We start from the raw sequence: 23,664 nt of genomic DNA, 5'->3' as shown, positions 1-23,664 counted from the left end.
ACTGTGCTCTTGGTGACTTCTAAATGTTAGGAATTTTTCCTGATATCAAATTTGTGTGTGTGTGTGTGTGTGTGTGTGTGTGTGTGTGTGTGTGTGTGAATTCCAACCATCAACCCTACTTTTGTCCTTTGGGACTGAATAGAACAAGGATGATTTCTTCTCCTCATGAAACTCCTTCAGAATATTTGAAGACAACTCATGTCATCCCTGTGTCTACTTTTCTCTAGACTACACATCTTTTTATTTTCCTCCAACCTGGCCCCACAAGGCATGATAGGAGGCGCTTCTCCATCCTATCTACATTCGTCCCAAAACCCTTCAGTTGAGCATTTTTCTTCTCAGAATAAAGTGGCCATAATAAATATCCATGTGGGTTCTAACTAGATTAATATGCAACAAACCCATCCCCTTATCCTCTGGGTACAATATTCTTTTTATATAGCCTTTGACTACTCAATATAGTTGATTTATATTGATTTGCAATTTTCCCAAAACCTGGAATAAAATGGTAACTGTTGCTGAATCCCAGTTCCACCATGTTGTATTTGCGAGACTCGTTTCTTGAAAATCATATCTGACTTTGCATTTTTCCATTAAATTTCATCTTATTAGATTCAACCCATTGTTTAGCCTGTCAAATCTTGTGGAGATCTCATCATCAACATGTCAGTTGTGTTTCCATGCTTCATTTCATCTCCAAACTTGCCATTGATGTCTTTATTCTAGACATTCATCAAAATGACAAACATTCAGAGTTTTGGTTTATGATAAACCTGGGAATTCTACTCAAGGCACTCCACACTTATATCTACCCATCAGTAGTTCCTCTGGCTGTGGTTGTTCAGTAGTTCATAAGCCACCTCATTATATTATCTGATTCATGACTTTGAACATTTTCCTGCTTGGGGTTTTCTCTTCTGGAAACACATTTCAAAGCATTGTTTTCTTTTTATAATTTTCAAAATATGGATGACTAATTCTGGATATTCTGGGCTCAACTTACCTTTCTAGACATTTCCCTTTATACATGCTATGATTCATTATTGTTCAGTTATTTTTCATTCAGGTCTGATTCTTTGTGATCCTTCTTAGGGTTTTCTTGGCAAAAATACTGGAGTGGTTTGCCATTTCCTTTTTTACCTTGCATTACAAATGGTAAAAGGGAGGCAAACAGGATTAAATGACTTGTCCAAGCTAGTAAATATTTGGGAATGGATCATGATTAGTTTTCCTGATTCCAATCCTGATACCCAATTTTTATATATGTTATATCCCAGCTAAACTAAATTGCTGATTCTTCCCTGTCTTTGCCTCACTAGTCAAACTTTCCTCATGTTGTCTCTATGTCTTGGATGATAGTTCTCAGAATCATAGAATCATAGAATTAGATGTGGTGATGACCTAAGAGACTATATAGCCTCATTATTTCATTTTACAAATGAGGAAACTGAGACCCAGAAAAGTTAGATGACTTGTAAAAGGTCATATAGTTTCAGAGATAGAATATGAATTCAGGTCCTCAAACTGTACAATACACTTTATTTGTTTTTCCCCATTCTAAGTCATAGGTAAGTAGGAGAGTTAGGAATTAGAGATAGGAAGTGAGTTACTTTATTTTTATTTTATATAAGAAATAAACATTTCTATAACATAGTACAATAAAAATAATTATTGTACATGAAACTGCAGATCTATTGTGCACAATTTGCTTTCCTTTCAATATAGAACAAAATTATCATTTAGATTTTTTCTTTTTTTCCTACCCTCTCCCCTTCTTCTTCCTAGTTACCTAGTTACCATTAGATGCAATTAGGGACATTATACACACATATACACCCACATACATACTCACGCACATGCTCACACACACATTAAAATTATTTTATACATACTTCTATTTATCAGTTCTTTCTCTGGATATAAATAGTGATTTTCTCCATATATCTTTTAAAGCTTATTTGGATATTTATAACAGACAAAATAACATTCACTCAAACTCTTTCTGGAGATTACAAATCTTATGTTTGCAAACTCATATGGTTATTGTTGGGAAAGAGCTATGTGAAACTAAAAAGTGACATAAAAATGTCAGTGATTTTCCTTATTTTGTCCCTCCTTAATTATTTGTTTATTTGTCATTCCTTGCATGGTAAGACCCCAGATTTCAGGCTAGCTGTTTGTTGTCCCTAGTTTATCTCAGAATTGTGCAGAGGATAGGAGCTGAATGAATTGCTCGTTTGAATTGAACCTAAGGTAACAGCCCTTCCTATCATTCATGCTGGTTTCAACAAAAGAAAAATGCAAAAAACCCCAAAACAAAACAAAACACAAACCAACTTCTAATAAGACAAAATATTAATTGACAAAACTCAGTCTGTACCCCCAAAGAGAATCTTAAGTACTTGGAATTTATCTTTTGCAAATCCTTGTTCCATTTCAGTATCATAGGACCATAGATTTAAAGCTAAAGGAGACTAACATCTGAGGATGGCACCTAGTTCAATTATTTTATTTTACATGTGAGGAAACTGGACTTCAGAGCCCAAGTTTATTCCATCAGACATCCCTTTGTTCAGTTATTTCAATCTTGTCCAACTATTTGTGACTCCATTTGAGACTTTCTTGGCAAAAATACAGGAGTTGTTTGCCATTTTCATTTTACAGATGAGGAAACTGAGGCAAAAAGAGTTAAGTGCCTTGCCTAGGGTCATACAACTATAATGTCTGAGGCCATATTTGAATTCACTAATATGAACCTTTCTGATTTTGGACCTACATAGCTGCCCCTAATATCACCAATTCGAATTGATTCAAGAAGTATTTATTGTTTATAATCTTTTAAGAGTTGAGAAAGAGCATGGCTTAGAGGTAGAGAACTGTTCTTGAAGCCAGAGAGACAGACTTCTGAAGCTTTCTAGCTGTGTGCCCTTGATCTATGAGAATCTCAGATAATTGTCTAATACAAGTGTTCATCATGGATGCTTTTGCTTGACTGGTAAAGCCTATGGACCCCTTTTTAGAATAATAATAATAATACATTAGATTACAACAGAAACCAAATATATTGGAATAATTATTACATTTTTTTAAAAGTTCATAGACTCAGGCAAAGGACCCCTGCTTTAATACCATGAAATTGTAGAAGCTTTTCGATTTTCCCAGGTTTCCTTAGTAGGAGCCTACTACTGGATGAAACCCCAGATGCAGCCTGGGAATCTACAAGTCCTGGGTTTAAGTTCCATCTCTGCCATTTCCTGGCTGCCTGAGTAGCAATGCTTCCATGCTTAGCAGCATACCTGGCCCAGGGTAAATATATACTAAATGCTACTGATTGATTTTCCTGAGTTAGGACTTGAACTTGAGAGTTTCTGCCTCACAGGTTGGCTGGCCATCCCTCCATAAGTGGCTGCCTCTCAGAACTTCAAAAAACATCTTGAATCCACAGTCCATGCATGACCTTTGAATCAAGGTTCTTTTACTTCCTTTTCCCAGCAGTCATAAATGCATTGCCAAGAGCTTTTCTAAGTATAAAGTCCTCCTTGCCTAAAGGGATTTTGTTTCTAAAGTGGAAATAAGCCAGGAAAGACAGGATCAATGAAGAAACCGGGACTAATGGGAATCAGCTCCCCTCTCAGAGTCACTGAGGATTTCTACACTGCTGAACCATTCCAAATCTGCCAACCTGTCCATACCTTAATTAGAGGCTCAACCTTTGGGGATCAAAGTTGTATCTCAATGGAGATGACTGGCCAGTAGGCTCCCTTTAAACCCTCCACTGCATAGCCCACAAACACCAACCTTTGCTCATTACTTAGAAGGGTTTCTCTCAGCTCCCCTGCTGTATTTAGTATAAGCGACTGACCGTATAAGTTAATTCAGTAAAACCGAGATCTTTCCAGTCAGGACCAGGGCTTCAGTTTCTGAAACAAATAAGGAATTGAGAAAAGCCAGATTTCTCAAATACTTGGGCTCTACAATCTGACTGAAACTGGGAAGAGGATGTGGGTGAGTCTCCCCCAAAACCTTTGATCCCCTTTTTAGAAGCTTTTCTCCCAACAATTGCTTGATAACTAGGTTATGCTTAAAGGGAACCAAGGAACCAAGACCAGGCTTACAGTATGCACTTGAAAAACTGAAAAGAGCATCGAGGGGAGAGATGCTGTTGCTAATTTGTTCATAGGTTGGATGGCCTTGGGAGAAGTTTCATTGGCCAATTTGGAAAATTGGTAAAAAGAATTAAATTGACCCTATTCGATTCAACTGATTTCAGCATTTATTAAGCACTTAGTCAGTGCTGAGCACTATGACAGGTATTGTAAATACAAAGACAAAAACAAAATCTGTCCCTCCTTATAGTCATTGGGTAGAAATCACATATACTCAGAAACAAAGAAAACAAAAATAATATGCAAAGTTGATAAGAAGTCACCTCTTTGGCAAGACCATGAACAACTTGGAGAGATTAGAATGGGCTTCCAGTAGGAGACGGTGCTAGAAAAGCAGCTGAATAGGATCCTTAAGGCACTAGATTTTGAGTAATCAAGAAGACATAGATTTGAATCCCAGTTCTCCTACTTGGTAAGTAGGATGAGGAAGCTACTTCTTTCCAGGACTGCTTTCTCCTCATCAAAGTGAAGAGAATTGGACTAGCTGTGTGCCAAAAGCTTATGAAAAAATAAATTCTATGCTAGGATCAAACAAGATCCCATATGTTAGGTGGTACACAGCTTTCTTTGCATATACTTTTCATTTTGGTAATATATTCTCAGGGTCTCTCATGTTATGTCCCTCCTTCCTCCTGTGCAATTTTTTTCTATTCAGTTCCCAGGATTCTCAGGATGAGGGGAGAAGTAGGCAAAATAAATCCCTTCACCCACAAATGCATAAAACCTTAATAATTTAACCCCTTATACTCTTCCAAAAGCAATAAACTTTTTTGGAAAGAGGCTTGAGTTTAGAGGGGAAACGATTCTCACAAAGGAAGGAGTTGCTTGTGGTGGAAATTCTAGCATCAGATGAGGAAGATATAATCAAGACATAACTTCAGCATTTAATCCTAAAAATCATTTTATTCCTATATGATATATTCTCTATTTATTTGTGGTATAGTGGGTACAGCACTGGTCTTGGAATGAGGAAGCCCCAAGTATGAAGCTTCATACACTTTCTAGCTATGTGAGTCTGAGCAACTCACTTTACCTCTGTCAGATTCAGTTTCTCCATCTCCAAAATGGGGATGAAAATAGCACTAAGGTTTGTTGTGAGAATCAAATGAGATAATATCTGTTAAAAAGTGCCTTTCAAATATAAAGCACCATATAAAGTTAGTTATCATTATTCTATTCAATCCCACATCCTCTCATTATTAACTATATGACCCCAGACTAAGTAACTTCCCCTCTTTGACTGTCTGGTTCCTTCTCGGTAAAATTAAGAGGCTGGAATAAATGAACCCTGATATTCTTGTTTCTATATCATAAGGTTCCTTCCGGCCCTAGCATCTTCAGATACATCTTTTTTCAAAGGTCTCTCCCACGTATGAAATCCTCTATCTTTATTCTAAGGTTTCTTCTAGCTATGACTTTTTATGTCACAGAATCTAATTGCTAAAAGGGATCCCAATGACTGTACAATCAAAGCTTCACTTGACCAAGAACCCCACATTTTACCTTTAATATTTTAGGTTCAAATTATTTTACACTTATTTTCTGTGTTTTAAGTTCCTATCCAGATTTGCTTTTCTATGTTCTATATTCTAACGTTCCAGGATTCTGGATACAAGGGTGATATAGCTCTAGCAGAGCACTGGAGAACAGAAAGGCTACTAGCTTATCATCTCTCCATTTCTCATGTCTGGGATGACAGAATGAATACTTGTCAGTTAGCCTCCCAATGTTTTGTTGTCAAGACTGCTGAGTGAAAGCTTCAATTTTATTCTAAACATCACTATTCTCTTTAATTTCAAAGGCTGTCCACTTCTAGCTGCTTCCATTTGCATGTTGATTCCACTGCTTGGAGAACAAGACATCTCAGATATCTGGAGTCTGGTGAGGATGGTCTGTGATGACAAGAAATGATAAATTTCTCCAGTTCTTGCCAAATGACTTTTTTTAAGGAGGAAGACATTATCTGTCAGTTGGAAGAGGAAACAAACTTGTTCTGCTGGATCTCAGAAAGCAGAAGTAGGAACAATGGAAGGTACAAAATAAAATATGTAGGCAGGGGAAAAAAACTTCCTAATAACTAGAGCTGAGTAATAGAAGAATGGGTGGTCTTGAGAGGTAAGTTTCTCCAGTATTGGATGTTTTCCCACAAAGACTGGATGACCATTTGTCAGTTATGTTATAGTCCTTTAGAGAATGGGGTGGACTAAATGACTACCGAAGGTTCTTCCAATTTTGAATTTCTGGGATTCTGTAATCTGTCATAATCACTCTCAAGCACTAGTATTCAAAACTGAGGCTTCCATAAGTTGCCAATAGGCTGTTTGGAACAAGTACAATTTTAAGGATGATGTTGGTAATGAAAATAGAGATGATTAGGCTGATGTCTGTTGCTTAATGAAGTGTCACTAGATCGAATTTAGGGTTTATTTGTTTTAGCATAAATGCAAAAATTTAACAAGTAAATTCTGGGTAATTCTAAGAATCAGATGAACACTACTGCCTGAAAACCGACTTGTGAAGTACCACAAAGTAGATAGTGTATGGGATGGGAGATCTGAATAGATGTCCTACAAATTCCCTTCCAATTCTATGATCCTATAATTCTATGATACCCTATAAAATCTGCTTCATGTAGATCACCTTGTCAGAAAATTCTCAGTAGGCAGTAGAAAAATGACTAATGGCTACGGGTAGAAATAGCACAACAGTCACCAGATTTATCCTTCTGGGCTTTACCGAGCGTCCAGAGCTTCAGGTCTTCCTCTTTGTGTTGTTCCTGGGAATCTATCTCATGACTCTAGCCTGGAATCTGTCCCTCATCATCCTTATCAGGATTGATTCCCATCTCCATTCCCCCATGTACTTCTTCCTCAGTAATTTATCCTTTGTGGATATTGCTTACACTTCCTCTGTTGCCCCTAAGATGCTTTATGATTTCTTCAAGGAGCAAAAGACCATCTCCTCGGTGGGCTGTGCTGCTCAGCTGTTTGTCTTCATTGAGATGGGGGGCACGGAGTGTTGTCTCCTGGCAGCCATGGCATATGACCGATACATTGCCATTTCCAACCCATTGCTCTATGCAGCTGTCATGTCCCCCTCTATTTGTGTGAAGATGGCTATGGCAGCATATGCCGGGGGAGTCTTCACTGGCTTGGTCCAAACCATCTCTGTATTTCAGCTCCACTTCTGTGGACCAGATGTAATCAACCACTTCTTCTGTGATATTCCTCCCCTGCTGACTCTCTCCTGTTCCAGTACTCTTCTCAGCCAAGTGGTGAACTTCACTGTTGTATGTGTGGTTGGGGGGCTATCCGCCACTATTGTCTTGGTCTCCTATGTGTATATCATTGCAACAGTTCTGAAAATCCATTCGAGGAGAGGACGAGCAAAGGCTTTCAACACCTGTGCCTCCCATCTGGTAGCTGTGCTTCTCTTCTATGGCTCTGGTCTCTTTGCATACCTCCATCCTAATGCCAGGTACTCACAAAATCAAGATAAAGTGGTGTTTGTGTTCTACGGAGCTGTGATTCCCATGTTAAACCCCGTTATATATAGTTTGAGGAACAAGGAGATCAAAGATGCACTGGAGAAGCTCAAGGAGAGGAAAAGACAGATGCCCTTGTGTGCCTTCTTCCCTTAAATCAATGATCTCAAATTATTCCAGGAACGCATCTCTTCATCAATTTTCTCTTAAAGTTTCTCTGGGATTCTGAATTATGGAACAGCACAATCTTAGTAATATCAATATCACGGATCTAGCAAGAAATCAGTAGAAATAAAAAATGATATATGGGAGTGGTCTTCAGATTATTGTCATTGATGAGAGGCACATAATAAATATCATAAAAGATGTAATCAAGATCTTATATGATTGGAAAGGGAGGTGGGCTAATCATCAAGTGAGAGGGAAGGCTTACAACTGGCCTTTAATTTTGTGTCCATGGAATACAAAATGAATGAATTAAAAGGCATTTTTAAACACTTGATGTGTGTCAAGCACTGTGCTAACTACTTAGATACATTTTTAGAAAAAATACAATTTCTTCCACGAAAGTACTTAAAACCCTATAGAGGGAGATGACACGTGTGGAGGAGTGGAGAAAGGTATTGGGGTTGGGAAATTGCTGGGTTGATAAATGAAGTCATATTGGAGCAGACTTGTAAATTATTTCTTTGAGGAATGGCAGAACTGGAGAATGTAAATGATCTGACCAGCAGGGCACCAGGACAGGAGTTCCGGAAACAAAAATCATAAGTTCTCAGGACATGGTTTCTGATCCTGGCAGTTGGACAGAGGCTGAAGAAAAATAGAATGGCTGGGACCTGTCTAAAATTATAGGCAAAAAGAGAAGCTTCTCAATCGGACCAGCAGGGCCCCAAGGTAAGAGTTCTAGAGATGAAAGGTTGACGTTCTCAGGTCATAATTTCTTCTCTTCTGTAGAAGAAAGAAGATGAGGACAAAAGTCAAACAAGAAGAGAAATGTGAATGGGTTTATGATATGTACTAGTGCAAGTAGTGACTATATATGGAGATCATAGATTCATTGAATTATTGGAGGAGTCACTGAAGGAAGTGGGAAGGAAGATGGGGAAGGTTGACTGGTTGGTTGGTTTTGACTAAACTTAGCTAAACATAGTCAAATAATATAGTTCTCCTTGAAAACTGAAACCCTTCCTATCGTGTTCTTATATCTGGAGTTTGGGTTTTTGGTTTCTTTTGTTTTTTTTTTTTTGAGGGGAGGGGAGAAGAGTTAAACATAATTATGTATATTATGGTCTAAATCTCCATTCCAGTGTCTATTCTCTACTCATGGAGTCACAGATCAAATAGTAAAGTATTTCATCTGGACAGAATAGCAAACTTGGATGAGAAAGTGACTGACTAACAGAATTATTCTTACTATAACCTGCCTTTTTTCAACTGTCCATACAAAATGATTTGATTTCACACAAGTATCACTGGAAAAGACCACTGGTTAAAACATCCAATCCATCTTGGATTGGATTCACTCTGGCTCTAACTCAGGGCCCCTTCCATAGAATGTTGAGATCCTGGATTTCCTACTATAGGACTCCAAATATGATCAGTGTAAACAGCGACATCAGTATCCTCTTCTTCCTTTCCATGTCTTGAACTAGCATTGAGGAAAAAAAGGAAGTGAGCATTTATTAAGTGCCTACTAGATGCCAGGTCATTGTTAAACACTTTACAAATATCATCTTTTTTGACCTTCTGATTCTTTTTCTGGCTGGATTAAATGAAGTCTAATGTTTTCTGGTTTGTATTTTTAGATTCCTTCCAGGTCTAGAACCATCAGATATATTTTCAAAGTTCTCTTCCAATTCTGACATCTCTATTCTTTGTCCAGAAAGTTCAACACACCCTGTTAGAGAATTTTGTTATTGAGTCACTTCAGTTGTGTTCAACTCTTGGTGACCCCATTTGAGGTTTTCTTGGCAAAGCTATTGGAGTGGTTTGCCATTTCCTTCTTCAGCTAGAGAGTTTAACTAAAAGAAAGTTTTCTTGGGAAAGGGATAAGACCCACATGAAGGGAAGAAGTGAGACAGGATAAGGGGGAATAGAATTTAAAGGGAGAAAATTTAATCAATAGCTCATGGTGACATGGTAGATAAGGGGAGACCACTTGATGGGAAGAGCAACATGGGAGACCTGCATTCTATCCTGGTGCTATATGTAACTTTGATCAAGGACTTTTGGACATTCTAGTGCAATGTCATCATAGGATCATAGACTTAGATCTGAAAGGAACTTTAGTAGTCATCATATCTAATCTACTTATATCACATATGAGGAAACTGAGGTAAAGGGAAATTAAGTGAGTTGCCCAGGATCACATAGGTAGCACCTAAGAATGGGATTTGAACCTGTTCTTCCTGACTTTCTGTACATATTTCTTAACACTACTTTATGGTACCTTCCTAAATAAATATACTATTATATAATTATATATATATATATACATATATAAATATATATTTTATATATATATATATACATATATACATATATGTATGTGTATATATATATATGTATGTGTATATATATATATATATATATATATATATATATATATATATATATATATATATGTTTGCCTCTCTGGACCTCAGTTTCCAAATATGTAAAATGAAGAGGGTGGATTGGAAGATCTTTAAGGTCCCTTCTACTTCTAATATTTCATGTTCTTTCTTCTAAGGTCTCTTTCATCTTTGACATTCTATGTTCCATGTTTTAATATTCCTTCCAGTTCTGATAGTCTATGTTCTAAGGTTCTTTCAGGCTCAAATATTCTCTAAAAGCTCAAATTTGAGAAGACTATAGAATTTGTCATTAGCCAGACTTTTTGCTCCCCCAGTAAACCTTCCCTCTTGATATTCTTCTCAAAATCAGCTCAGGAAAGATCTTAATGCTTTATTATGAATTCCAGTCATTAATCAGCTCTCCCACAGTTATCTTTTCTCTAACCCTGATCTCTGACTGATGAGATGATGGAACGGTGTCTCGGTCATGGGTGCACATCTGATACAATAAAGCACTCGGAGCTCACGGGGTCAGATAAATTTTTTAAAATCCCTTAATAGGAATATATCCAACAACTCTCATGTAGAAGGATGTGACAGCGGAGCACAGGAAGACAATGACAGACCAGCTACTGACAAGGAGATGAAGCAAGTCAGGAGTTCATAGGAGTCTCAGAAGCTCCTCATCAAAGTCTTAAGATTATCTTTCTAGATCCCTTGCCCCAAAGAGCACAGGTGTGTCCTAGAGTATTCTACCTGAGAGCACGGTTAACTCAAACACCCCAGTTCTGTTCCAACAGGCCCAGTTGGTGCTGCTCAAATATTGAGTTAACTCCCAGTTCTGCCAGTATTCTGACAGACAATAAATGGGAAGAGTTTTGAATTAGAAACTGGTTGATCCATAGCCTCACCTTGTCTTTGTCCCCAACTTTGTGCTGGCTTTGTCCCTAATTTTGTGCCAGTTCCCTCTGTCCTTCAGTTTTCTCTTCCATACAATGGGTAGAATAGATATGTGATCTTCCAAATTCTTTCTAGCTCTCAAAGAATTATATTCTGTGGCTTGTTTTTTTTATTTTTAAAGAGATTTCAGGAAGAATCTAGTACAAGGGGGAGATTTGGGAGTGGGTGGGAAAGAAATCCTTCTCCAATCCTCAAACTCACTACTTTACTTATGCATTGGAGGCATTCCTAACAAGATAGAGGGATTATGTTAGGGGAGAATGTTGGTGGGAGGGAAATAGAGAAGGGAGAAAGAGAGAGAGGAATAGTGAGGGAGAGGGAGAGGAAAGAAGAGTTGAATACAATGGAAATGATTGAACAACAAAGTTAAATAAGTCACTTCTCCACCTCTGGACCACAGTTTCCTCATCTGTAAAATGGAAGGGTCAGACTAATAGATGTTCTGAGTCAAAGACCTAGTTTCAGCTGTTACAGGTTAAATTCTGAAATCGACTTTCCTCATCTGTCAAATGGGAATAGCAATAATAATTACATTTGTAGGTTCAGGGGGAAGAGTTCTGACTTTAAGGGGCACAGGTTTCAATCTTACTTCTGTCATCTGTGTGACCTTGGACAAGAGGAGGTTCTGTAAGCCTTCTCTGTAAAATGAGGGAAGGGAGTGACTAGATGGGTTCTAATGTCTCTCTTCCAGCTCTAGATTGGTGATCCTATACAATAGTTTAAAGTTTCTACAATCTCTTCCTCACAGACATTGCTGTGGTCACAGTATTATATCCATTTTACAGATAAAGAAACTGAGGATTTGAGAGGTTCACAGATTCAGGGCTGGAAGAGTTCTTAGAAATCATTAAGTCCAAAGTCATCTTTTTCAGTAGAGGAACCCAAGGCACTACCAAGTGAAGTGATTTATCCATTACTATGGCTAATAGAGAAAGAATGGGGATTCTATTCCAAGTCTCAAACCATCACTATTACTGCTATTCTTTGCTCCCTCTTGTGAGGGAGTTTTTTCATGGGCAGGATCCAAAGCCAGTGCTCTAGCCACTAGAAAACACCACCTCAAGTTAGCTTAGGTTCCTTGTGAAGACTTCATGAAGTAAAAGATGCAAATGGGAGCTGTTGCTACTTAAGATTAACAGACAGAGACCCCTATCACTGCCATCCTGAACATGGTGGCTGTGTGGTAAGAACTGCTCTTGCTCAAAGGAAACAGATGCCCTGTTCTGCCCCTGCTACGAAAAGAGCAGCTGCAAATGAGCCGTTTGGCTTGAAAAAATGGAAAGTCAGTGAGCTGGTTCCCCTCTCTCTGCGGCTTTCCTGGGGGAGTACCTCCCTCCTGCCAGCTGGAGAGTAAGACATCCCCCGCAGCTGGGGTGGCCCACAGGTGCTGCCTTTGGCTTGGATTGGCAAACTCAAGGTATAATGAGCCAGCTCTGGATTGATTGGGTTTCCTGAGAGGTGCCGTAGAGTAGGGGGTAGAAAGTTGGACTCAGAGTCAGAAAGGCGTGCTGACATGGATCCACACTTTCCTGGGACTCTGGGAAAGTCACTTACACTCTCAATGTCTCTCTGGGCAACACCCCAGGACTTTTTGTTATAGATAAATCTTCACCGGTGGAAAGTTTCCACACCAAGAACTTACCGCACCAGTGAAATCACAGGTCTAGACTAAAAAACAATGCAAAACAAAATCAACAAAAGGGCCCATGGCACAATCCCAAACGGACTCAAGGGGAAGCAGGGCAGATTTGGGGAACATCCTCACACATCATCCTCATCAATTCCAGAAACATCTGTCAAGGGTTGTTTGCTAAAAAGAAACTTAATGTGTCTTTGGTAGCCTGAGAACAGCAGAGAAACCCATTCTTCCAATGAAGACCATTGAGGTCCAGAAGAGGAACGGTTCTGTCCAGCAGGTGATGCATGGGGCAGACTGTTCCTTAGAGGGACTGAAGACTCTCAGGGCTGCCATTCAGAGTTGGGATCTACTCAGGGCACATAGGTTTACTTGCTGCACTTGGCATAGTACTTAGCACATAGTAGACAATTAATACATATTGATTTATTGATTGTAAGTTAAGGTTCACTGTCCTCTGGACAGTGCTAGAGTCTGACTATGGGCACCTGTTAGTAAATGCTTCATGATTAATAGTTAAAATTAGAATCAACATGGCTGATTTAAGTGGGAAGCACACAGGTCATTGCTCAAGAATAATGGACTTTTGTCTCCTCTGACACTAGGATGGCACCTAGAGTTCTCTCTAAAGTGAGGTGCAACATATGGCCATTCTTTTGAGAAACCCCTTTCACTTACCAGAGTGACTGCAGATTGAGCTAGCCAGCCTCAACCCAGGAAGAGAGACCAGAGAGAGAATTGAGAGTTGCTGCCACATCCTGCCCTTCATAGTCTGACTTAAGTTTGTCTTTCTAAGGTGATTAAACATTACTCTCCTTTCCACTATCCCACGTATGGTGTATTCCAGGCAAATTGGCCTAATTTCTGTCCCTTACAGACAACACTCCATCTCTCTCCTCCCTGCTTTTTCATCCATGACAGTCTTCTATGCTTGTAATGCTCTCTCTCCTCACAGACCCCTCTTAAAATCATTGCCTCCCTTCAGTATTCAGTTCATATTCCCCCTTCTATAGCAGATCTTTCCCAACTCCCCAGCTACTAGTATATTTCCTTCAAAGATTCCCTGGTATCTTATATTTATTTATATGCAAGTTGTCTCTCTCATTAGAATATTGGTTCCTATGAGGGCAGAGATTATTTTCACCTTTTCTTTTTATCTCTAGCCTTTCCTTGTACTCAGGATTTGCTTAATTTTTAAGTTTGTTGAATTGAAATAAATAAAAAGAGAAGTAAGAAAATCCCAGGACCTACAATGTCTATATAATTCATCAGCTCACAAGTAGGAAGTCATCCAGAAACAGGCTGAACAGTAAGGGGAAGCTAGCCTGAGATCCAAAGGTAAAAGGTGAATAGACAAGGCAAATAATTCATCAGCATAAGTAAGAATTGGGAGAGATTGCTGGGTGATGGAGGGTGCTGCTTTGTAGCAGAATGGCAGGCAGAGCTGGTTACCTTTTTTCCCTCAACCAGGTTCAGGGAGCTGAAACTCATAGGAATTTTTTTTTCATCCAAGTCTATGGATCCCCTGAAATCTACCATAAATCCCTGAGTGGGAAAATTGGGGATAAGTTAAGAACCCTTTCTCTTTTCCAATCCTCTCATATACAGATGAAAAAAAGAGTTCCAGAGAAGGGAAGGGACTTTTGAGGTATCCCTTCTAGTAGCTAACATAGGACAAGGCTTGAGGTTACTCATCAATCAGCCTTAGGAGTTAGATAGATGAATGGATAGAGAGGAGTGGTACTTCATAATGGAAGAGTACCAGAGCTGAACTTCCAGCGATTAGATTCTAATTCCACCCTTGTTAGATCTTGTGACGTTGACACCTCCCTTTCATGCTTATTTATTGAAATCATTTGAGGTTGACCTATTTGTGGCTCTGTGGGGGAGGGGAATTCATTTTCTCCTCCCCATTTTGGGCTAGCCATTCTTCTAGTCTCAAGTAATGAGGGGCACGCTTGAGAAGGGGAGCTCACATTTTTCTTATGAGCAAAAACAAAGGACGGAGGCTGTTGACTGTTGACTGTCCACAATGGACAGCCCTAAGATAACTTGTAAATTCTTCAAAGTTTTTTCCTTAACGGTTCTCCTTTTGAGATTTTTTTCTGTGTGATCTGTGGGTATAAAAAACAGCCAGGAAGAGCTGTCTACTAATTAGGTATATTGTGAAATGGTGTCCCTTGCCCTGTGAAGTAGAGAGTTCCCTGTCACTGGAAGTATTCCAACAGTGGCTAGATCTTATAACCAAGATAGGTGGTGTAGTTAGTATAAAGACTATTTGGCTTCAAATCGCAAGCGTTGCCAGGAAAGCAGAATTCATGAAGGAAATAGTGTTTAATAAGCTTAGAAAGACAAATTGAACCCAAACTGTGAAGGATTTTCAAAGCCAGAGGGTCTACATTTATATTAAAGGAAATAGGGAACTACTGAAGCTTACTGAACTAAGTCTGCTCTCAGTGGGATCTCAGTGCCATGATGGCTTCCCAGGGAATCCATTTGCCTTAAGGAAGGAAGGAAATAAGCCTTTTCTAAGCATTTGCTCCATGGTGGGAACTTTGATCCTCATAACAGACCTTCGAGGTAGGTATCATTGTAATCTCCATTTTAGATGAAGTCACTGAAACAGACAGTGATTAAATGAATTTGCCTGGGGTTACACAGTTTGTAACCAAGTTTGAACTTGAGTCTTCCTGATGCAAGACCACTAATTTTTGTGCTCAGGAGCAGAGCTTTCTGGCAGACAAGTGGCTATCCTACTATATGAATGTGCTAAGCCTAGGAAGCCAGGAGATGAATCTTTTCTCCCTCTCTCCTTTGTGTTTGCAATTCATCTTAAACTCCAATTATGGCTTCCCCATCCAACATCCAAGAGAGGGCCAGGGTTCCAAACTAAGACATGAAGAATACTTCCAAGCAGACTTTTTCTTATGAAAATTCACTTGATCGTAGGAGGAGGATATATTTTTCACTTACAATCTGATGTCACTCAGAGACTGCTAAGTGTAATAGACTTAAATTTTACAGTAAGGAAACTGAGACCCAAAGAAGTGACTAAGTGACTTGACCAAAGTCACACAATTACTAAATGATTAAGTCAGGTACTCCTGACTCTATGACTACTACTCTTTTTACTATACCATGTTGCCTTTCTTTTTCCTTCTTTTAATACAATTTTTAATTCCCCTCGTTTACCCTTTCTCTTTGACCTTCCTATCCTTAGCCTCCTAGTAAATGTCATTTTGTACAGATTAAATGAGATCAAAAATCATTACTTTAGAGCTAGAAAGGCCTTAGAAGGTAGCAAGTTCAATCCTTCCTTTTACAAGTGCCTAGTGGGGCCAGACACTGTACTGAACAATGGAAATTCAAGTTCAATCCATGAAACCATCCCTGTCCTCAAAGAGCTTTTTGTTCTTATAGGGGAGACATAGGTTTTATATAGAAATAGATGAGCAAACAGAATAAATCTAGAATTAATACATACAAGTTGATTTGGGAGGGAGGATCTACATAGTCAGAGGAATGAGGAGAAGCTTCTTGTACAAGTGGTCATTCAGCCTTTGATTAGAGACCTCCGGTGAGGGGGAAATCACTACCTTCTGAGAAGTCCATTCTGCCCTATAAGAGCTCTTATTGTTCAGAAGTTTTTATTTCTCTCAAACTTAAATTAATTTCCTTGCATTTCTCACTCACAGTTGTTGGTTCTGCCCTCTGAGGTCAAATAGAATGTGGCCAATTCCTCAGGTGCCATGTTCTCAGGCTCCTTGTTTGGATCATTATTCTGCTTGTGGTACAATAGATCATTTGGATCTCAGGGATTCAACCAAACAATCCATTTAGTAAAAAATATAGTCAAATATTCCTGGGTAAAAGCGCTTCTTTAGGCAATTGGTGTTGAACAAGGAGACCAACACAATCTGCAGAAGATTCAGGGCAAAGCATTCATCCTGAAATCAGGAAAACCTAAGTTTAAATATGGCCTTAAATAGTTACTAGCTGCAATTCATTTAATCCTGATTGCCTAAAAAAATTAAAAAGCAAAAACAAACAACAACAACAAAAACAAAAACAAAAAAAAAAAACCAAGGTTTTCTGGAGACTTGGGAGCTCAACATCCTGAAATCTGCTTTTATACTCTTGTTGCCCAAAGGGCTCACAGTTGGGTCTCAGGTCAATCAACCTGGAGGCAAATATCTCCCATTTCTTCTGTTCTTCAACATGTGACCCTTTACAATAGCAGTTGTTCACTAAGAAGGCTAACCAAAGCTTCCTTTTGTGCCATTTTCCCTGTTCCACACATGCATTTTCTCTCCTGTCTCTCCTGATTCCAAGAGTCTGAAGGCTTCTCCACAACATTCACCCCTCCACCACATATGCTCAGGAAGCCCTAAGGTTATTATGGTACATGTCAAAGTCTCCCCTACTCATTGCAACTGTTATAGTTCTGCCTGATCAGCATTTGTTACCTTTTTTTATCTCATCATCCTCTTTGCTGTCTATCCCAGTTATAAAATAACTAATTAATCCTCAATAATTCCTGAAATGTTGCCATATTCAAACAAATATCTATCTAACAAAAGTCAGAAGGAATTGTAGAACAATTCATCCTCACAACTTTCCTTAAATCACTAAATTTGTTATCAAACCTTAAATATTTAAGGCAAAATATTCTTTGCCTAGATCTTCCTCACTCACACCCAGCCCTTGATCACTGCCAAGAATGAAATACCTCCTGTCCATCGTAATATTCTCCCACCCCTTCCCAGAGACCGACATAACAGGATCCACCCCCACCTCAGCTGAATCCCTTCCCCTCAAAACTCATACAGGAGACCAGGAGAGGGGGGCAAGTTCTCCCCACAGCTGCAACCAAAATTCTGTCATCCTCTTCCAGGGTGGAAACTGAGGTTAGATCTGAGGAACCCCCAAATTCCCATGGTCCCATTCTTCCCCTCAACAATCCTTCATGAGGGGCACCTCCCTGACCTCCAAGAGAAAGCCTCATTGTGCTTCTGTTTCTGTGATTCTTATTCATAGATTGGGGCTGCCAAGATTACTAGCCCTTCCAGAAGCTCCTTCCCTCTATCAACTCTGTTTAAAGGCTCCTAACCAGTCTCCCTCCTCAGGAGTTCCCATTTCACCTTCCCCACTGACTCCTGCACTGCTGATAGTCAGCCTCTGTTTTGAGCCAATCCATTTCCTGCCCCTAAACCTTCAGTGACTAAGACAGTGGGCTCCTCATCATTAGAGACTGAATGGCCATTTGTGAAGGATGGGATGGGGAAAGGGCTCCTTCCAGGTAGCAATCAGACTAGGTGAGCTCTGAGGTCATAAATATATGATCACCTTCTGAAAGTCTTCCCACCCATCCATAAATACTCTATCTGGATTTTTATTTCTAGGGATCTTTTCTTTGTCCCTCATTGTTCTCTCCCTTAAACTACAGATTTTTAATTTCATTGGTGCTAGCTTTCTTAGTAAGGAAATTTCTTCCACCAATATAAATGAGCAACTTATCTGTAATTTATAGCTACCCAGGGAATTGTGGGAGACCAAGTCCCTAGTCCAGGTCATAAAAACAGCATGAGTCAGTGGCAGGCCTGGAATCCAGTACTTTCTGACTAAGACTTGACCTTTGTCCACTCTCCCACATTTCCTCTCTGTATATCATTCAATTAATCCAGTTTTATGAAGGTGTCAAGGCACCAGAGACATATGTAAAAAATGAAAATCTCCACTTTCAGGGAGCTTATCTTCTAAGGGGGAGAAAATATGAAGATGTCTGGGTATATAGAAAACCTAGGAAAGATGCTAGCAGATGTGCAGACCAGGAAAAGGAACTTGTAGATGATGGGAAGAGTCAGCTCAGAGATCCAGAAGGAACATGGTGTCCTGGGGGAAGGCAATAAGAAAGTCAACTTGTGGAGAGGAGCTACATATAAAATAGATGTTTAATCCTAGGGATAATAGGAAGCCAGGAGAATAGACTGAGTAGGAAGAAAACATGATTGGACCTTTATTTTAGGAAAATCACTGTGGTGATTATCTGGAGAAATGAGTCTTATACACTCGAAAATACCCATTCTTCAGGATAGAGATGTAACATCTCCTGTCTTTGAGTACATACATATTATATATACATATAAATCTATCCTTATGATAAGGACGTTCTATATAAATAATATATGTTAATCTTATATATGTGTGCATATGTAATATCCTTAGCATTGGGAGATGTATAGGTGTGTATACATATATATATATATATATATATATGTATATATACTGTATATATACATATATAATATATATATAATGTATATATATATTATATATATATATATATTATATATATATATAATATATATATATATAATATATATATACACACATATACAAAAACAGTAACATCTGATAAAAATATGAAGGCTCTGGAGTCCAAGGCCTTGATTTTAATCATGGCTCTGATTTTTACTCGTTGTATGACTGAGTGTGGGACAAATGTCTTTCCCTTTCTGGCCCTCATCTCCTTCATCTATAAAATCAGAGAATTGGATTAGATGGTCTTCAAGACCTAAAAGGTCCATTTAGGCTTGAAATTCACATATATATACCTCCTATACATATACATATATATGTGAAAACACACACACACACACACACACACACACACACACACACACACACACACACACACACACACTAGTTCCTACAAGGCAAACAGAACCAGGTACTTCCTCTATCTAAATCCTCTCAAAAGAGGAAGTGAGAATAGAGACAAGAAATGATTCGATTTGAGAAATGGGCCATAGGAGAGACTTAGTTTCATATTCCATTTCACCTTCCAGAGAACCTCTATTTTAACTCCTTCAATTCTGATAATAGGGAATAGGGAACAGAACACTGACTCTAAAGTAAAAGCTTCTGAGTTCAGGTCTCATTTCTGTTATGTATTATCCATATGACTCAGGAAAGTCACTAAATATTATCAGCCTCAGAGGAGAAGGAGGGGAAGAGAAAGAGAGGAGAGGAAAAGAGAGGAGGGAGAAGGTGGGTAGAAAATACAGTTATGAGAATACAAATGATGGGAAGCGATAAAGTGTTACCAACGGTTACCTTAAGGGCAACCATGGCTGTTAGTTGCTGTCCCCTTGGGCTAATTTAAAAATAGGAATTGCAGTGTTTCACTTAATTCTTCTGATTTTGCCTACAGGATTACAAAAGTCTCCCTGGGTTCTCCTTTTTTTGTCAGTGAGAAACGGACATCCCCTTTGGGGTAATCGGCTTCTGAAGTAAAGACATTACCAGGGGTATCCTTATAATAATAAATAAGTAAAAAGAGATGGTAGAACTGGATGACTTCCATGGTCCCTCCCAGACCTGCCATTCTATAATTCTATGAATCTGAGATTCTTTCCAGCCCTGCTAATTGATTGTTGCTCTATTGTCCCTTTTACATCTGATGTTCTTTGATTTATATTCTCAAAGTCCCTTTGAGTTCTAATGTCCTACATTCTAAGGTCTTTCCCATTGCTAATATTTTCTGTCCTTTATTCTAAGGTTCTTTTCCACCACAACATTCTAAAATCTTCCTTCTAAGGTCCATTCTAGCTCTAATATTCTATGTTCTACAGTCTAAGGTATCATCCAATTCAATTCAATCCAATTCCACATGCTCTGACATTTACTGTCCATCTCTTTGGGGATTTGTATATAATTGTTTACAATTCCAAGGCTCTGATGTTTGTCTGTTTGGGGGTTTGTATATCCATTAAATGAAAATTGTAATTTCATTGTGGATTTAGTTCTCATGATTCTTTATAGTTTTAAGATCCTTTCTGTTGTTTTGTCTCCTTGACCTCAGAACCTAACATGTGTCAGGCACTGCCTGGATGACAAAGGTTTTAAACTTAGAATCCATGAATTTAAAAAAAAATACACATATATTTGTAGATACATACACATATATATCTTAATATAATTAGTCTTCTCTGTAATACTGCATACTTTATTTTATGCTTTTAAAAATCTTATCCTGAGAAGAGGTCTATAAGTTTCATTGGATAGTCAAATGGGTCCATGACACAAAGAAGGTTAAGAACCCTTGGTTTATGGTCTGGTATTCTTGTTCTTGCTCTGACATTTACCATCTGTCCCTTTTATCTCTGACAGTTCTCGGTTCCTAGGTCGCTTCCAATTTAAACATTCTATATTTTTCCTCATTTTTCCTTTTTAATTTGTACTGCTTGATCTTGTCTTTACATCACTTTACTTTCCAAATGCATCTCTCCCTCCTTCCCTATTTGAAAAGTCATCCCTTAAAATAGAAAAATAATAAAAAAGGGAGAAAAAGGCAATTCAGTAAAATTAACAAATACCCCCACTGAGTCTGATAGTTTATTCACTGTTCTTCAGCCAACTCTTCCAGAAGGGGAAAGGGGTCTTTGTCTCATCTTTTTGTCAGAACAGAATTTGGTCATTAGAATTAAACAGAGTATCTAACACTCTATGTGAGGTAGCCTTCAACTTTTACTTAAGCCTAACCAACCAGCATTTCTACAACAGCGCTGTACCTCAAAGTTTAAAGAAAAATCAGAAATAATTGGGTAGGCTCGGAAGACATCCAGACAAACCATTTTGATGCTCAGTGACTTGTCCAAAGTCCAACAAAGTATCACAAGCAAGATCCGAACCCACTCCCGTGGCCTCAAAGCCAATTCTCTTTCTTCTCATGAGTCACAGGGGTCAGAACAGACACTGCTTTAAGTGCTGAGCTTTCATCACAAGCTTAGGCTACAACCACAAATGCAGAACTCAAAAATAACCGCTCCTTCCTCCTGAAGCCACGTGAACCTGAGGCTCAGCCTGGGACCAGGAGGGGAAGGGACACTGGAGGGAGCTGACAGGGTTCCCAAAAGGGTGAGCAAAATTAACCACTTGACTTCCCTATCTTTTTTTGAATTAACAAAGTGAAATCTTTGCTTCCCTTGAAGAAATGGAACCATTAAGGCCTGTAAACAAAACAGACACATCGGCCTTTAGTTAATATGGAGCAAAGACTGGGTTTGAACTCTTGGATAATTATGGGACAATGAAAGCTGGAAGAGAGAAGAAAAAGGGAAATGCTCCAAGAGAAAAGAAAAAAGGTTAGCTGAGAAGGAGTGTGACCCAAACTGAGTGTGACACAGGCCAAGCACAGTCCTCCCCTACTAATTAGTCATCACTGCTAGACTTTTCTTTTTCAAGCATGACATGCAAATTTTAATTGGAGCAAAACTCTGGTGACTTCTTCTTCTCCATTCTTTATTGTCATGTGATTTTTGGAAAGAGAAACTGTTCAACAGTGGAGCCAGATCCAATTCACATCTGAAGTGTGTGAGGGCTTTAGACATTTCAAGTGATGAATATGATGGTAAAGACCCTTGGTTCTGTTATTTACTGCTCATGTGACTACAAGTGCTTTCCCTAACCTTTGTTAAAATTAGGAGGCTGGACTAATGATCTCAAAGTTCCTGACTGATCACACTTACAGGGTCTGCTTTAATAGATTGTAAACTCCTTGAGTTGATGGGCTGTTTTTCCTTTTTCTTTTGTAGCTCTAGCAACATAGTGCCTAGAACATAGTAGGCACTTAATAAATGCTTGTTGGATTGTATTTCAGCCCCAGATCTCTAATGGAAATGGTGATAATGATGAGGACAATGCAGCCTCGCCCAGAAGAGCATCTGCATTCCCTGGGAAAGACTCTGTTCCCACACATTATGCACCTTTTGGATGCAAAACCTACATTCCCTGGGAAAGACTCTGTTTCCACACATTATGCACCTTTTGGATGCAAAACCTACATTCCCTGGAAAAGACTCCTTTCCCACACCCTATCTCAAGTATGTACCTTTCAGATGTAAAACCCAAATTGTTTTGTTTCTGTATAAGAGTAAGTCCTGAGAAAATGTCTTTTGGCAATTCTTTGACATTGCGCACTAAGAGAACATCTTGGTATCTCTCTCTTTAATAATAGCCTTTTCTTATCACATTATCACAGCCTCTTGTGTAGTGTTTCTCTACGAACCCGCCCTAACTTGGTGTTCTGGAGGACTAGGAGACCAACCCATTTTCCTGCCATGATCCATACCTCATCAATAATAGCCTGGTCTGTGGGAAAAACAGCAGTTCTGGAAACAAAGGATGAACCCTGACTTTGCTTCCCGGGATTCAGCAAAATACGGTTAGGTGATCTCTGAGTTTTCATTCTCCTCTAGAGCTATGATCCTGGGAATGAGCACTTATTAAGTGCCCACTAAGTACTAGGCACATCAATGGATTAGGAGACTACAAAATGAGAGTCCCTGGCTTCAAAGAGCTTACATTCTGTGGGAGAGGGGATGGGGCGAGAGATGAAACATAATGATCGTGGCATTTCATTAATGAAACACCACCATCTGCAAAGGCTCATTTTATACCAAGGGAATTTCTTCTGGGAGAGCAGGGTTTAAACCAGCTTATTATAGCAGATTACAAATGGTTCAGCACCAACGGCTTCCCCAGGCTTTGGGAGCCAATCTTCTAGCTCAATACCCAAATCACTGGCTAATTAGTCTAGTCTGAAAACAGCTGGCAAATCTATTCAGGTACAAGCAGCTTGAATGGCCCCAAATTAGTGTGATGGCTTCAATCCACCAACAGAACTCACTTAATGTTTGGGCTTCCCCCAATACTCCCACCGGGCCCCAGAAGTCTCATTGTGCTCCCTGAATGGCAGGGCAAATTCTGCTCCCCTTAAAGATCAGACAGTGTAATGAAAGCAGAGGGGGCAAATTCTGCTCCCCTTAAAGATCAGACAGTGTAATGAAAGCAGAGGGG

General features: G+C 39.1%; 1 protein-coding gene across 1 annotated transcript; it reads left to right on the top strand.

The window, feature by feature from the left end:
* Positions 1 to 6,846: 6,846 nt before the first annotated feature.
* On the top strand, positions 6,847 to 8,136 carry LOC127540934 (olfactory receptor 5A1-like). The gene has a single exon (XM_051965921.1). The coding sequence runs from the start codon at positions 6,847 to 6,849 to the stop codon at positions 7,804 to 7,806; it is 960 nt and encodes a 319-aa protein (XP_051821881.1). The 3' UTR covers positions 7,807 to 8,136.
* The last annotated feature ends 15,528 nt before the right edge of the window (positions 8,137 to 23,664 follow it).

Source organism: Antechinus flavipes, chromosome 6 (assembly GCF_016432865.1).
Source record: "Antechinus flavipes isolate AdamAnt ecotype Samford, QLD, Australia chromosome 6, AdamAnt_v2, whole genome shotgun sequence".
Classification (NCBI taxonomy): Eukaryota; Metazoa; Chordata; class Mammalia; order Dasyuromorphia; family Dasyuridae; genus Antechinus; species Antechinus flavipes.
The sequence above is the reverse complement of the archived record's forward strand: the minus strand, read 5'-3'. Positions and strand labels throughout refer to the sequence as shown.

Coding starts and splice junctions, on each gene's coding strand:
- LOC127540934 (XM_051965921.1), top strand. CDS start 6,847: ATGGCTACGGGTAGAAATAGCACAACAGTCACCAGATTTATCCTTCTG.